At 40.4% G+C, this 12,507-nt stretch overlaps 1 protein-coding gene across 4 annotated transcripts in view; it reads right to left on the bottom strand.

Moving 5' to 3' along the window:
• Nucleotides 1-12,507, bottom strand: part of AJAP1 (adherens junctions associated protein 1) — a 194,457-nt gene that overhangs the window by 79,809 nt on the left and 102,141 nt on the right. For all 4 annotated transcript variants that reach the window (XM_072156208.1, XM_072156206.1, XM_072156205.1 and 1 more), the window contains exon 2: nucleotides 3,566-4,281. In XM_072156208.1, the coding sequence (XP_072012309.1) occupies nucleotides 3,566-4,281 (716 nt within the window). The remainder of the gene's footprint in view (nucleotides 1-3,565; nucleotides 4,282-12,507) is intronic.

Genomic DNA, 12,507 nt, shown 5'->3' with positions numbered 1-12,507 from the left:
TATATATATATATACTGCCATCATTGTCCTCCTTTTCCCCAAAACAGTTGCTCTGTATACAGACTTTGCTTATGGTGATCACTTTTACACATACAGCACTTTCCTCGCAACAGGCTGCCCTCATGATTCCCCTGCTTACCCAGACTGCCCTGTAAAGTTTTCCACTATCACCCAGATTACCTCTGCCCCCCCCCCCTGCACCCATACTAGCCACCCTCAGATATTCATGTAAGCTGACAGGTGAGGCAGGTGTTTCAAATTTACTGTACCCTTTGCTCCTCACACATGGACAGGTGCCAATACGTCTCTCCCTTGTCCCAATTCCCATATAGAAAACCCCTATGACTCCACTTTACATATCAGTGTAACTGTTTTTGTAGGCTGTCCCCCATAACCCCCCTCTGTCATAGACTGCCCCCATGGTCCCCCTCACGCTCAGACATATTGACCTCCCTGCATCCATTCTCTTACATACTTTCTTTGGTCCTCTTTCCTCATCACCCTGTTCACATTGGACTTCTCCTGAAAGCATAATGAACTAAATACTAAAGTTGAACCTATAGGGGCCCATTTACTAAGGGTCCGCGGAGCACATTTTCATCGGGTTTCCCAACAATTTCCGATTAGCGCCACATTTAACAGGGGTTTTTGGCGCACACGCAATCGGATTTTGGCACATCGGCGCCGGCTTTCATGTGACACAAATTGGGGGGTGGGCCGTCGGACAATCCGATGAATTCGAACAACGCGCAGGATTGTAAATTGTGTCACAAGACACGCACATACAAGCACCGGGAAAAAGAAGGTGAACTCAGGCGGACCTCAGCAGGGGAAGCGACAGATGAAGGCGCACGATGTTGGTGAATCGCGTCGGACTTCATCTTCCTCGGACCGCCCGGATCGGGAATCGCTACAGGACCGGATAAGTAAATGTGCCCCATAGAGTTCCATGTATAGGAGGGAACTTCTGTCATGCTTCCACTATTTATAGAGGGAAGAGGTACACAGGCTTCAGTGCTATTTTCACATTAATAATGGAACCCACCCGAAAAGGTGGTGTGAATTTAACCTTCCATGTAACCTTTGATGACCACATAGGCACATATCAAAGGCCCTGCCATCTCCCTTTCTAGTTACAATTTTGGTGTGTTTTGCAATTTATCGAGCTCTTTGCATGAGAGGCACATACCTATGCTAAAGATGTTAAAAATGTGCAGCAGTTTATCCACAATTTTATCCACGTTTGGCAGGCATAAACCTTGCCAGGAGACCAGTATGGAAAGAAACAGCCACAAGCTTAATGTATTATGTGATTTCCACTGTAATTTTGTATAGATATTTTTGTATACTGTTGTCACACACAATGTCATCTATGATAGCTTTCCTACATGGCCATCAAAAGCCTATAATTAGAAAACTTATAAAAGACCTGTGGAAATTTACATAGCTGGAACAAACTGAGAATGTGTTCTACCAGTTGGTGTGCACAGCAAGATGGAGAAGTTCTGAAATCTTTCCTCATTAATTTCATTATATCAATATAAGGATTTTAGTACATCTCCAAGTCTAGATATACAGAGCTGCGAGTCCCTGCTTCTTTACCCTGTGATAATGTTAAACAATAAAGTAATCCTGCTGTCACCACTAGGTGGAGCTCACTGAAAATGGGTATACAGCTATATATACTACTATACCCTATGCAGACTAAAATGGCTTTAAAGGTTTTTTTTTTTTAAAAAACATATTTTTTTCCAACAGATAAAATCATAAGCTATTAGACACACTTTCTGCCTACTTGATTCTGTCCATTACTGTGGATCTCAGCTGTTAAGGCAGTCTATCATGACAGTTTGACCCAGATAAATAAAAATGCTATCAATTAATAATAACTTTGAATATATAAATAACGCAAGGTACAAGTTCGTAAATGACATCTATGTTAAACATAATTATTCCAAACCTATGATAAAAAATGTACCTTCAGCTTCTACATTGACCACAACATAGTACATAGACTGTAACTGCTGCTTCTGATCAATGATAGTAATGATATTGTAATAAAGAGAATTCCAATTACATTTTCCCTGTCTCTGACTTAGTGTGAGCCCAATATCTTATCACTAATAGACAGACGCCTGCCTAATCTACAGAGCGATGCTCATCATATTCAAATCTACAATACCGAGAGTGAATTGAAGTAAATAATAAAACATACTGTATATACAACACCATAAAGAAGGAAACAAAAACCAAAATGTATAAAGCATAAAGTTCTTTAAAATATTTTATGGTTTATTCATTTTGGTTATTGTTTCCTTGTATGATTTTTGGAACAATGTATTTAATCTAGAGGGGGTACATTGTGTCCGTGCCCCTATTATCAGTGTTCATACTGTATATCCAAACATGCAGCTACCTGGCATGATAACATGGAACCCCCTCCTTTATAAACCATAGTGGGGAGCCACAAAATAGGAGCTCTTATTTAAATGGTTGGCACATAATAGTACATTTCCCCTGCATGGTAGGCCTTAGCTTGGTAGGTGCTATCTGCTGTGCCTTCTATTCATACCCCTTTAGGGTGCCCAAAATATGCAAACATACAGTGCACAAGTAACATAGCTAAAGTGTAAGGCCCACACATATATCTATTCCTTTAATAAAACTACAAATGTAGCCACACCCCCTTTGCTATAAAATTTCTTCAGGTTTAGCTATCAATTATAGCTCTCATTGTGTGCTAGTCATCCAAGACCAATGTGAAGACCCAGCAGGAGTGACCTATGTAGCCGCACAAGTTGTATGCTTGTAAAGTACTCCCTCTTTCTTAAAAATTAATTAATTAATTAATTAATTATTATCTTTAATGTACCATCAATATCAGGCATGGTAACCATGGGCACATAATCGTATATCCAGGCACCATGACTGGGGTAATGTTCTTATACTTATTATCCATATCCTTCTTTCTAAAATCAACTTTTACATTTATGCTAATGAGCAAGAAGTGCAACAAGTGTTATCTAAGCACCTCCCACTCTCACACTTCTTCCACCCTCAATCTGCCTGAGGTAATCTCACAGCAGCAGAGAAAGTTTTGGCAGTGAGAGGGGGGGAAGTGCTCCTGCACAGTGTAACAGGCTGAAAATCTGCAGTACATAGGTGGTTCGAGTAACACCCCCAGAGCCCTTAAGGTTCATTAAAATAATTTTAAAAGTTAATTTTAGAAGGAAAGAGACCATATAAGAAGATAACCACAGTTACTGTGCCTGGATCTATGAGTAAGTGTTCCTGGTTAATCATGCCAGATTTAGATGGTAGATTCGTTTAAAAATGACCATCCCTTTAAAAAAGGCTATAAACTCTACATGGCTAAAGAGCTATATATATATACGTTGTAATTTTTTGACATATAAATGACCCATCCCAAGGAAGGCAATGTTACATTTTAGGTGAACATTACTTATTTACATAGTTCATTGAACCATTTCTACCATGATACATATCTGTTGTAATTCTAAATTATATATTATTTCTTTCATTGTCTATAACCTATGTAACATACCTGAGGTTTCATTAGGTATTTTCGGTCTTGCAGCTTTTCCATTCCCTGGAAAAGGTTCTGTTGTGCTAATCCTCCCCGGGGGCTTTTTACCTCTATGAACCCCTGGGTTTTGAGAAGTCATCTCCTTGCTTTGTGTCGTCATGGACATTGTGGTGGAAGTGGTAGTTCCCAATAATGTTGTCCTTCCTTGTGTTGTGGAGGTTCTAGTGGTCTCATAAATCCCAGGGATTGTGCTAGATTCCACATAGTCATCATCTCCTGTTGGACCCCATAAAATAAATTCTGATACTGTAGTTGGTTGGCTTTCACTGCCCAAAAATGGTCTTATATTCCAACTTCTCCTTTGGACCTGTCTTTTATTCCTTTGCAAATGAGTAATTTTTAGTGTGTCTCTTACTACACGTGTTGAAGGACGTGTTTTTGCTCTGAAAGAGTCCTGTGTTGGCACCATTCTAGAAAAACTGTGGTCCACATTGTCTTTGAGATATATCTGTTCAAAATTTGTAAACGGACTCTGAAAATATTTCAGACTTCTTGGCTTCTGCCTCCCCTTTGGGTTCCATAACGCTGTGTGATGTATCCTATGTTCTAGTGATGGTCTTTGTAGGTATTTGTATGCAGTACTTGGTGGTCCTGATTCGCAAATAATGAAATCCATGGCTAGTTGAAAAATGGCTATCAATATCCAAGCATGGCTTCCTATCGGAGGGCCTGATCTGCAGATAGATATGTAAGACATATTAGGAAGAGTATCAAAAAGATTTTGTTGGATTTCTTTATACATAAATCATAAGCAATTCAACATATCTTGATAGAAAGCAACATCATCTAAATATTTCATGTTATTTAATGAAAACTGTGTAGCATCATGTTGTGAAACATTACACGAGAGAGTGGAACAGCATTTCATAAAAATATTGAATTTCATTTACACAAATTTTTTTGTGAAATAAGGAAGTAAGAGCAAAGGAACACATCCTCCATCATGCCCAATGAATGACAAAAGCGCTGGGTGAATTTATTACGATGACTGCATATGAATGTGCAAGCTATTTCTTCTTAAGGGTGATCACAGATTGGGGGAAAGGTAGCTACTTTTTATGGTCATTACAGAACTTAAAGGGGATGTGTTACCAATGTCAGTTGTGAAAACAAAATATAACACATGTTATAATCTGCTTTTATTTGTTGATTGTAGATTTGTCTTCTAATTATTTGACAATGATTATGGGGGCTATCACCTTGCCTGAAATCTACTAGAAACTTGTGTGATATGCCTTACAGAAGTCTTATGGTAATAGGTAGCAATAGTCTGCATCTGCCTTATTGGGGGGTTATCAAACGCTGGCGCATGGTGCTGATTAGAGATGAGCAGATCCAAACCAAGTTTGGGTCCAGGGTTTGGGTTGCGTTCCCAGATTTGCCACCGTGCAGTTGTTAAACTGACACCCCTAACTGCTAAAAATTGATAACATTGGTCAGGGGGACATGGTGTGACACACCCCGGACCCAAACTTTAAGTTTGTATTTCCTTATCTCTAGTGCTGATGTTCCTCCCCAACAAATCAGGAGGCTTCAGCCTGCACCAATTACTGGGGCAGGATAAAGGTAGTGCGCAGGTGCAGGGCAGGTATGTCATAGTATCATAGTATCATAGTATATAAGGCTGGAAAAAGACGCAAGTCCATCAAGTCCAACCTTTAAGAATTAGATAAATGTGTGATCCCCATAACCCGTGATATTTTTGCTCTCTTGAAAGGCATCCAGGCCTCTCTTGAACATGTACATAGAGTCCGCCATAACAACCTCCTGCGGCAGAGCGTTCCACAGTCTCACTGCTCTTACAGTAAAGAACCTTTGTCTATGTTATGGTAGAATCGCCTCTCCTCTAGGCGTAGAGGATGCCCCCTTGTCCTGGTCACAGGCCTAGGTATAAAAAGATCTTTGGAGAGATCCTTGTACTGTCCGTTCAGGTATTTGTACATTGTAATGAGGTCTCCCCTCAGTCGTCTTGCACCGGCCCACTCCACCGCTGGATAGACCCCCTTCATATCTCTTCACTCAGCACAAGCTCTGATAAATTACACGTGGAGTGATATTGAGAGTTTTTCAGGCATGATGTGTGAAGATAGCAGCTGTAGATATGCTGTGACATCGTCTACTATCAATAGTGGATGTAATGATGGATGTTATCTTCTATTGGAGTTCTGTTTGTGATGTAAATCAGGTGACTGCTGCACTGGTCTATTGTTGAGCCTAGTGTTCAGATATAGTACTTTTAACATAGATGGTGACAAATTCTCTTTAAATTTATTTTCTTTCCCTACCATGATGGGAACTGCCTGGCAAAGCGAACTTGTCACATTAATTTTGCTTATCCTAGGATGTGGCATAATTCCATGATCAGTAGGAGTCTGCGGGATGGTATCTACATACTGCAGCCAGAATTTTAGCTGTAAACTCTGGGCCTATGCAGAGGATTTGGAGCTCCTTATCAGGAAAGTAAAGCTCTGATCTTTCTAAAGGTATTTTCCATCTCAGATATGCATATGTTATGGAAGCATGCTTGTATTTTCAGAACTGTCACCTAATAGCAGATGGGATCTCTGTTCTAGGATACTGTAAATGAGGGTCCCAAAGGAGCCCAGCAACAAGAAGTACCCATTACACTGATGTAGAATCAGATGTGGACCCTTGTTGTACTTTTCTTGGTTACTACTGATTTGTATATAATCTCTTCTGCATAGCAATATTGTATTTTTTCCCTGATGTTAAAAATCACATAACCCTATATTGTGACATTTCTGTATACATATAATGGACAAGCCCTGTATTGTGACAACAATGCATGCATCATCCCTGTACGGTGACATCACTGTATTTGCTATCTCTGTATTGTGGCAACATAGTGTACATTATGCCTATATTGTGACATCACTATGTTTATTAACCATGTATAGTGACAACACTGTGAGGCTTATTTACTACGGGTCAGCGGATGGCATTTCTGACGGACTTCCTGGCGTTTTCGGGATTTGCGCCGCTGGGACGGCTATTTAGAAGGGCTTTGTGTAGCACGCGAGCTTTCATGCGACAGAAATCAGGGGGCGGGTCGCCAGATGATCTGACTGATTCAGACTGAGTGCTGGATTTAATATTTAAATTGTGTCGCAAGAACAAGCCCTTACATGCACCAGGAAGAAGAAGGTGAACTCCTTCAGACCTGAGCGGAGAAGCGACCCATGCAGGATATCGGGCGCACAATCTTAGCGAAACGTGGAACAGTGCATTTCCAGTCCGGGAAATGTGCCCCTTTGTGTATTGTTTCTGTGCAATGACACCGCTGTGTGGACCATCCCTGTACTGTGACATGACTGCATTTTTTCATCCCTGTAATATGACATCACTGTGTGTATTATCCCTGAACTGTGACATCACTGTGTGTTTACTATCTGTACTGTGACTTCATAGTGTTTATTATCCATGTACTGCTGTACTGTGACCTCACTGTGTGTATTTTTACTGAACTGTGACATCATTGTGTTTATTTTTCCTGTACTGTGACATCACTGTTTATTATCCCTGTACTGTGACAGCTCTGTTAATACAGTCCCTGTACTGTGAAAAATTGTGTGCATTATCCTTGTACTGTGATGTCACTGTGTGTGCTATTCCTGTACTGTGACATCACAGTGTGTATGGATGCTGTACTGTGACATCACAGTGTGTATTATCCCTGTACTGTGACATCACAGTGTGTATTACCCTTTACTGTGACATCACAGTGTGTATTATCCCTCTACTGTGACATCACAGTGGGGCAGATTTCCTTACCCGGTCTATTTGCGATCCAGCGGCACGTTCTCTGCAGTGGATTCGGGTCTTCCGGCGATTCACTAAGGTGTCGCTGTTGTCGCTGCTGTGCTGAAGTCCGCCGAGGTCCGCCGGAGTACACAATCCATTGCTGGGTGCAGGTAAGCGCGTGTCCAGTGACACTTTTTTTTTTAATGCGGTGGTTTCTCAGAATCCGTCGGGTTTTCGTTTGGCCATGCCCCCCGATTTCCGTTGAGTGCACGCCGGCGACGGTGCGCCACAATCCGATCGCGTGCGACAAAAACCCGGGGCAATTCAGGGAAAATCGTCGCAAATCGGAAATATTCGGGTAACCCACCGTAAAAACGTGATTCGGGTCCTTAGTAAATGACCCCCAGTGTGTATTATCCCTGTACTGTGACATCACAGTGTGTATTATCCCCGTACTGTGACATCATGGTGTGTGCATAATCTCTGTACTTTTAAATCACTGTATTCACCATCCCTGTGATTGTGACATCACTATGAATTTTTTAATTACTGTGATATCACTTTGTGAAAACAGAGAAACTAATCACAAGCTTTTCATTTTCTGGTGTAGCTACCTAACACTGGTCATACAGCACCACCATGTATGGGATCCATGTACCTGCAACAACATCCTAGAAATTGTTTGATTGTTATAAACCTAAACCTGGTATTTAGGGGGAACGTTTTATGGAATATTGGAATGTTTGTTATCCTTACAGTAGACTGTATTTCTTGGAGCCCTTCCAAATGGATATACAAACATGTAAAATAGTCCTTATAAACATATATATCCTGCTTGTGAAAATGCCTTATTGATGGTAGCGTAAGATATATTGAGGGCTTATTGATGGTAAGTAGAGATGAGCGAGCATACTCGTCCGAGCTTGATGCTCGTTCGACTATTAGCGTGCTCGAAGCGGCTTGTTGCTCGGACGAGTATTTCGCGCGGTCGAGAACAGGTTTCACTTAAGGAATCACAGTGAAGAACAGCGAAGAACATAGTGAACACAATGAACACAGGATCATTTAAGGATCATTAAGAATCATTTAAGTGAAGAACGCAGTGAAGAACACAGTGAACACAGTGAAGAACACATTGCAGATGTTTCCGTACATCTACTAACTTATCCGAAGACATTAGTGCAGAAAGGTGTTCTTCACAATAGTGTGTGAAGAACAATATGTGTGAAGAACACATTGCAGATGTTTAACACGGGTCATTCTCCTTTCTGAAGTTTCACGAATATTCCATTGAATAAAAAAAATAAGAAACAGGACTGAGTTCTCAATAAAATGATACATTTTATTGGTCCCCTTGAAAAATGCTCGAGTCTCTCGTTTATTCAAAACGAGCACTCGAGCTTCGGGAAAAGTTTGACTCCAGTAACGGGCACTCGAGCATTTTAGTGCTCGCTAATCTCTAATGGTAAGGCATAAGATATCTAAAAATATTGTTGTGTAGATAAGAAACTGAAATAATTCTGATCTTGTGGTGAATTTTTAATGAAAATACAGGTAACTCATCGAATTTTGCCAATGGTTGGTCTGGTCACTTAAGATGAGCCAAACAATTGGTAGAAAACCACAGGTGATTAACATAACATGTAAGGAATGGAATATTGCATAAGAAGTACATAGAGAAAAAAATAAATAAAACGGAAATAATGAATGTACATTAATAGAAGTAATGATCTATATCTAAATAATGCCTATGAGGGAGAATAAAGCTGGCACAGCAGCGGAGGAGAAGCTCTTCTCCATGTATTGTCTTAGAACAATATTGTGCTTGGAAGCTTTCTTTGCCGTCTCTCCATTGTCTTTGATCTGCTTGTCATGCTGAGGCATGTTATAGTTTTATTTTTCAAAGCTGCGGATTCCATTTATTGTCTCCGTTCCCTCATCTACAGTCAAGACGTGAAATATTCACAAATACAATTTTAACACTTTGTCTACAAAAGGAAACCAAAGTGCGTAGTGGGTTTTCTTCCTGAGGTGCATGAAATGGGAAGGTTACATGAAGAGAATTCCTTACTTCATGGTTTACAGTCCCTCAAGGTGACTTTTCCTTACTGAAGCTTACTGCTTAAGTCCATCTGTTAGAGCTATGATAATAGTCAAGCAAATTTACTGGCACTAATAGACTAATCATACATTCAAGATGCAATGGAATTTTCAGGTTTGTAATTTTTCATGACGTTCATGAGTGTTGACCCCCAATGACATGTTATTGATGTCCTCTCCAATTGGATAGGTCAACAGTAACACAAAAAATGGGTACAGAGGTATGGCAAAAAGGGGCCAATCTCTGGCAAATATTTTATCCCCCAGCATGGTTAACACCCAGCCGACAGCCAAAACTTGGCTATCGGTGAAAAGTTTTTTCACATGCAGGGGGTCCCGATGTAATGCATATTCATTTGCTGTAAACAAAATATTTACTTTCAATATCAATGAAGAGAAAAATCAAAAGATAAACACATTCATCAATTGCAATTCACACCATGTAGTATACAGGATCCAATGCACAGCATGTAGTTGTATATATGTTGGTTGCACCATTTAAATACTCAAAACAAGGATTGGACAACATATCACTAGCATTAAGAACTGTGAATCCAGTGCCTCAGGAGCTGCTAGACACTTTGTGGAGTGTCCTAATAGGGATCTTTCTTCATTCACCTTCATCGGCATGGAAAGGGTGCAGCGTCCAGCCCGTGGAGAAGACTGGAAAAAGAAACTTCTAAAAAGAGAGGAATATTGGATTCTTGCTTTAGGAGCCAGATATCCAAATGGTATGAATTCAAAGAACTTTCTATTCTATGGGGGTCATTTACTAAGGGCCCGATTCGTGTTTTCCCGACGTGTTACCCGAATATTTCCGATTTGCGCCGATTGTACCTGAATTGCCCCGGGATTTTGGCGCACGCGATCGGATTGTGGAGCATCGGCGCTGACATGCACGCGATGGGAATCGGGGGGCGTGGCCGAACGAAAACCCGACGTATTCGGAAAAACTGCCGCATTTAATAACCGAAAATGTGTCGCTTGGGAAGCGCTTACCTTCACCTGGTCCAGCTCGGTGTATTCCGGCGCGTTCCGATGCTTTTCAGCGCAGCAGCGCCACCTGGTGGACGGCGGAGGAACTACCTTCATAAATCCCGTCTGAACCCGAATCCTGTTCAGAGAACGTGCCGCTGGATCGCGAATGGGCCGGGTAAGTAAATCTGCCCCTATATGTTCAATATCACTTATGCTTGTTACTAGTAGCCATTGCGTGTTTTCCAGATATCTTGCATTTGATTAGTTCTAGGTATTTTTAGGATTGTCCACCCTCATTTTAACATACCAAGGCTTAAGTAATAGCCGAAACCTACTGTACACCATGTACAATTTTTAATGATGACAAAATAAAGGAAAGAATCGTTATTTTATCTGGATGCGCTACGGAACTCTTCTTTTTTTTTTGGATCCTGCTAACACAAAAACTGTTGGGTGAAAAGTTAAAATATTGTAATGAGGGCAGTGGACAAGGGAAGGACAGACAGGGCAGTGATCCCTATACTAAGACCCTACAAATTGTTGCCTCTGAGTATCCTAGATGATACAGGACAACTAGAAGACAGTCCCTCCCTAGGTCACAATGCATATATACAATGAGACAAACAAACAGAGAACACAATACGGTATAGTTAGAGATACGGGTCACAGCAGACATGGCAGATAAGGAACAAAATCACAGATACAAAGGCATGGTCTCAGAGCAATAACCGGAAATCGGAAAACCAGAAGTACTGTAAAATATAAAGAGCAATAAACTGAGTAACTAACTGGGTTAGGAAGCAGATCAAGCAAAACTAAAATCAGCACTGGACTGAATGAGAACCAAACACTTATAGGAGACAATAATCAAAACAATAAAGGGGTGTTCCCATTTTCAGAAAATTAATGTTATTGTTGGTATAATGAAAAGTTATACAATTTTCCAATATTTTTTCTGTATCTATTCCTCACAGCTTTCTAGATCTCTGTTTGCTGTCATTCTATAGGAAGCTTCTATGTTTACTTACAGTGTATAGAAATCTGACCATGGTCACACAGGTGCACGGCTCGAGAGTTATCAGAGCTGTGTGTTATAACGAGCCGTGCACCTGTGTGACCATGGTCAGATTTCTGTCCATTGGAAATAAACATTGATGCTTTTTATTGAAAAATAACAGAGATGTAGAAAAAGGAAGGAATTGTTACAAAAAGTATATTGGAATATTTTGTAACTTTCAATTATACCAGCAATAACATTTATTTGCTGAGTTGTGGTGCACAACTCCAAATCACCCAGCAATCTATATGTCTATATGTTCACACAGGCAAATGACAAGTAAAACACAAAGACAAGTCAATGCATACTCCTCTGTAAACATGTATTCTGGATGGAAGGAGTTTTTCAGGTTTGTGATTTTCATGACTTAATGTTAACCCCACTGATCTGTTATTGATGGTCTATCCTATGGATAGGTCAACAATATCACAAACATGAATGATATAATCACCTTAACACCAATTAAAGGTGTTTTCCCGCATAGTTAGTCAATATCAGATCAGCAGGGATCCTATACTAGAGATGCAAACTGATAAGCTGGTACTGTAGCCCCCAGCATCAAAATAACAGAGAACCCATCCCTAAGTACAGCTCTGTGATTTGTGTAGGGTCGACCCCATGAACTGCAGCTGAGCTCCGTTTCAGTTCCTGCGGCCTGCCACTACAGTTAGATGGACTTCTATTCTTTGTATTTTAGCCCTGAATGCTGCAATCAGGTGATTGATAAGGTTTCCAGACTTTCTGATGAGCCATCCTGAAAAAAACCTATTTCAACATGGCCTAAGAACTTTAATGTAACGTCTGGCCTTACTGATTTTTTTCCAATACAAGAGAAATATTTATAATATGCTTTTGTGGATCTTATCTTCAGATATTTTGGGTGGTGAATAAACTGTGGTTAGATCTTGATCATTAATTCATCAATGTACACTACAACCTGACTTATTGAAACAGGAGGGCCAAGACAGTTAATATTCACAATTCCAATTTGATTTTTTTTTAC

Source organism: Engystomops pustulosus, chromosome 6 (genome assembly GCF_040894005.1).
Source record: "Engystomops pustulosus chromosome 6, aEngPut4.maternal, whole genome shotgun sequence".
In the NCBI taxonomy this organism is placed as follows: domain Eukaryota; kingdom Metazoa; phylum Chordata; class Amphibia; order Anura; family Leptodactylidae; genus Engystomops; species Engystomops pustulosus.
Note: the sequence above shows the minus strand (reverse complement) of the source record. Positions and strands in the feature narration are given on the sequence as shown.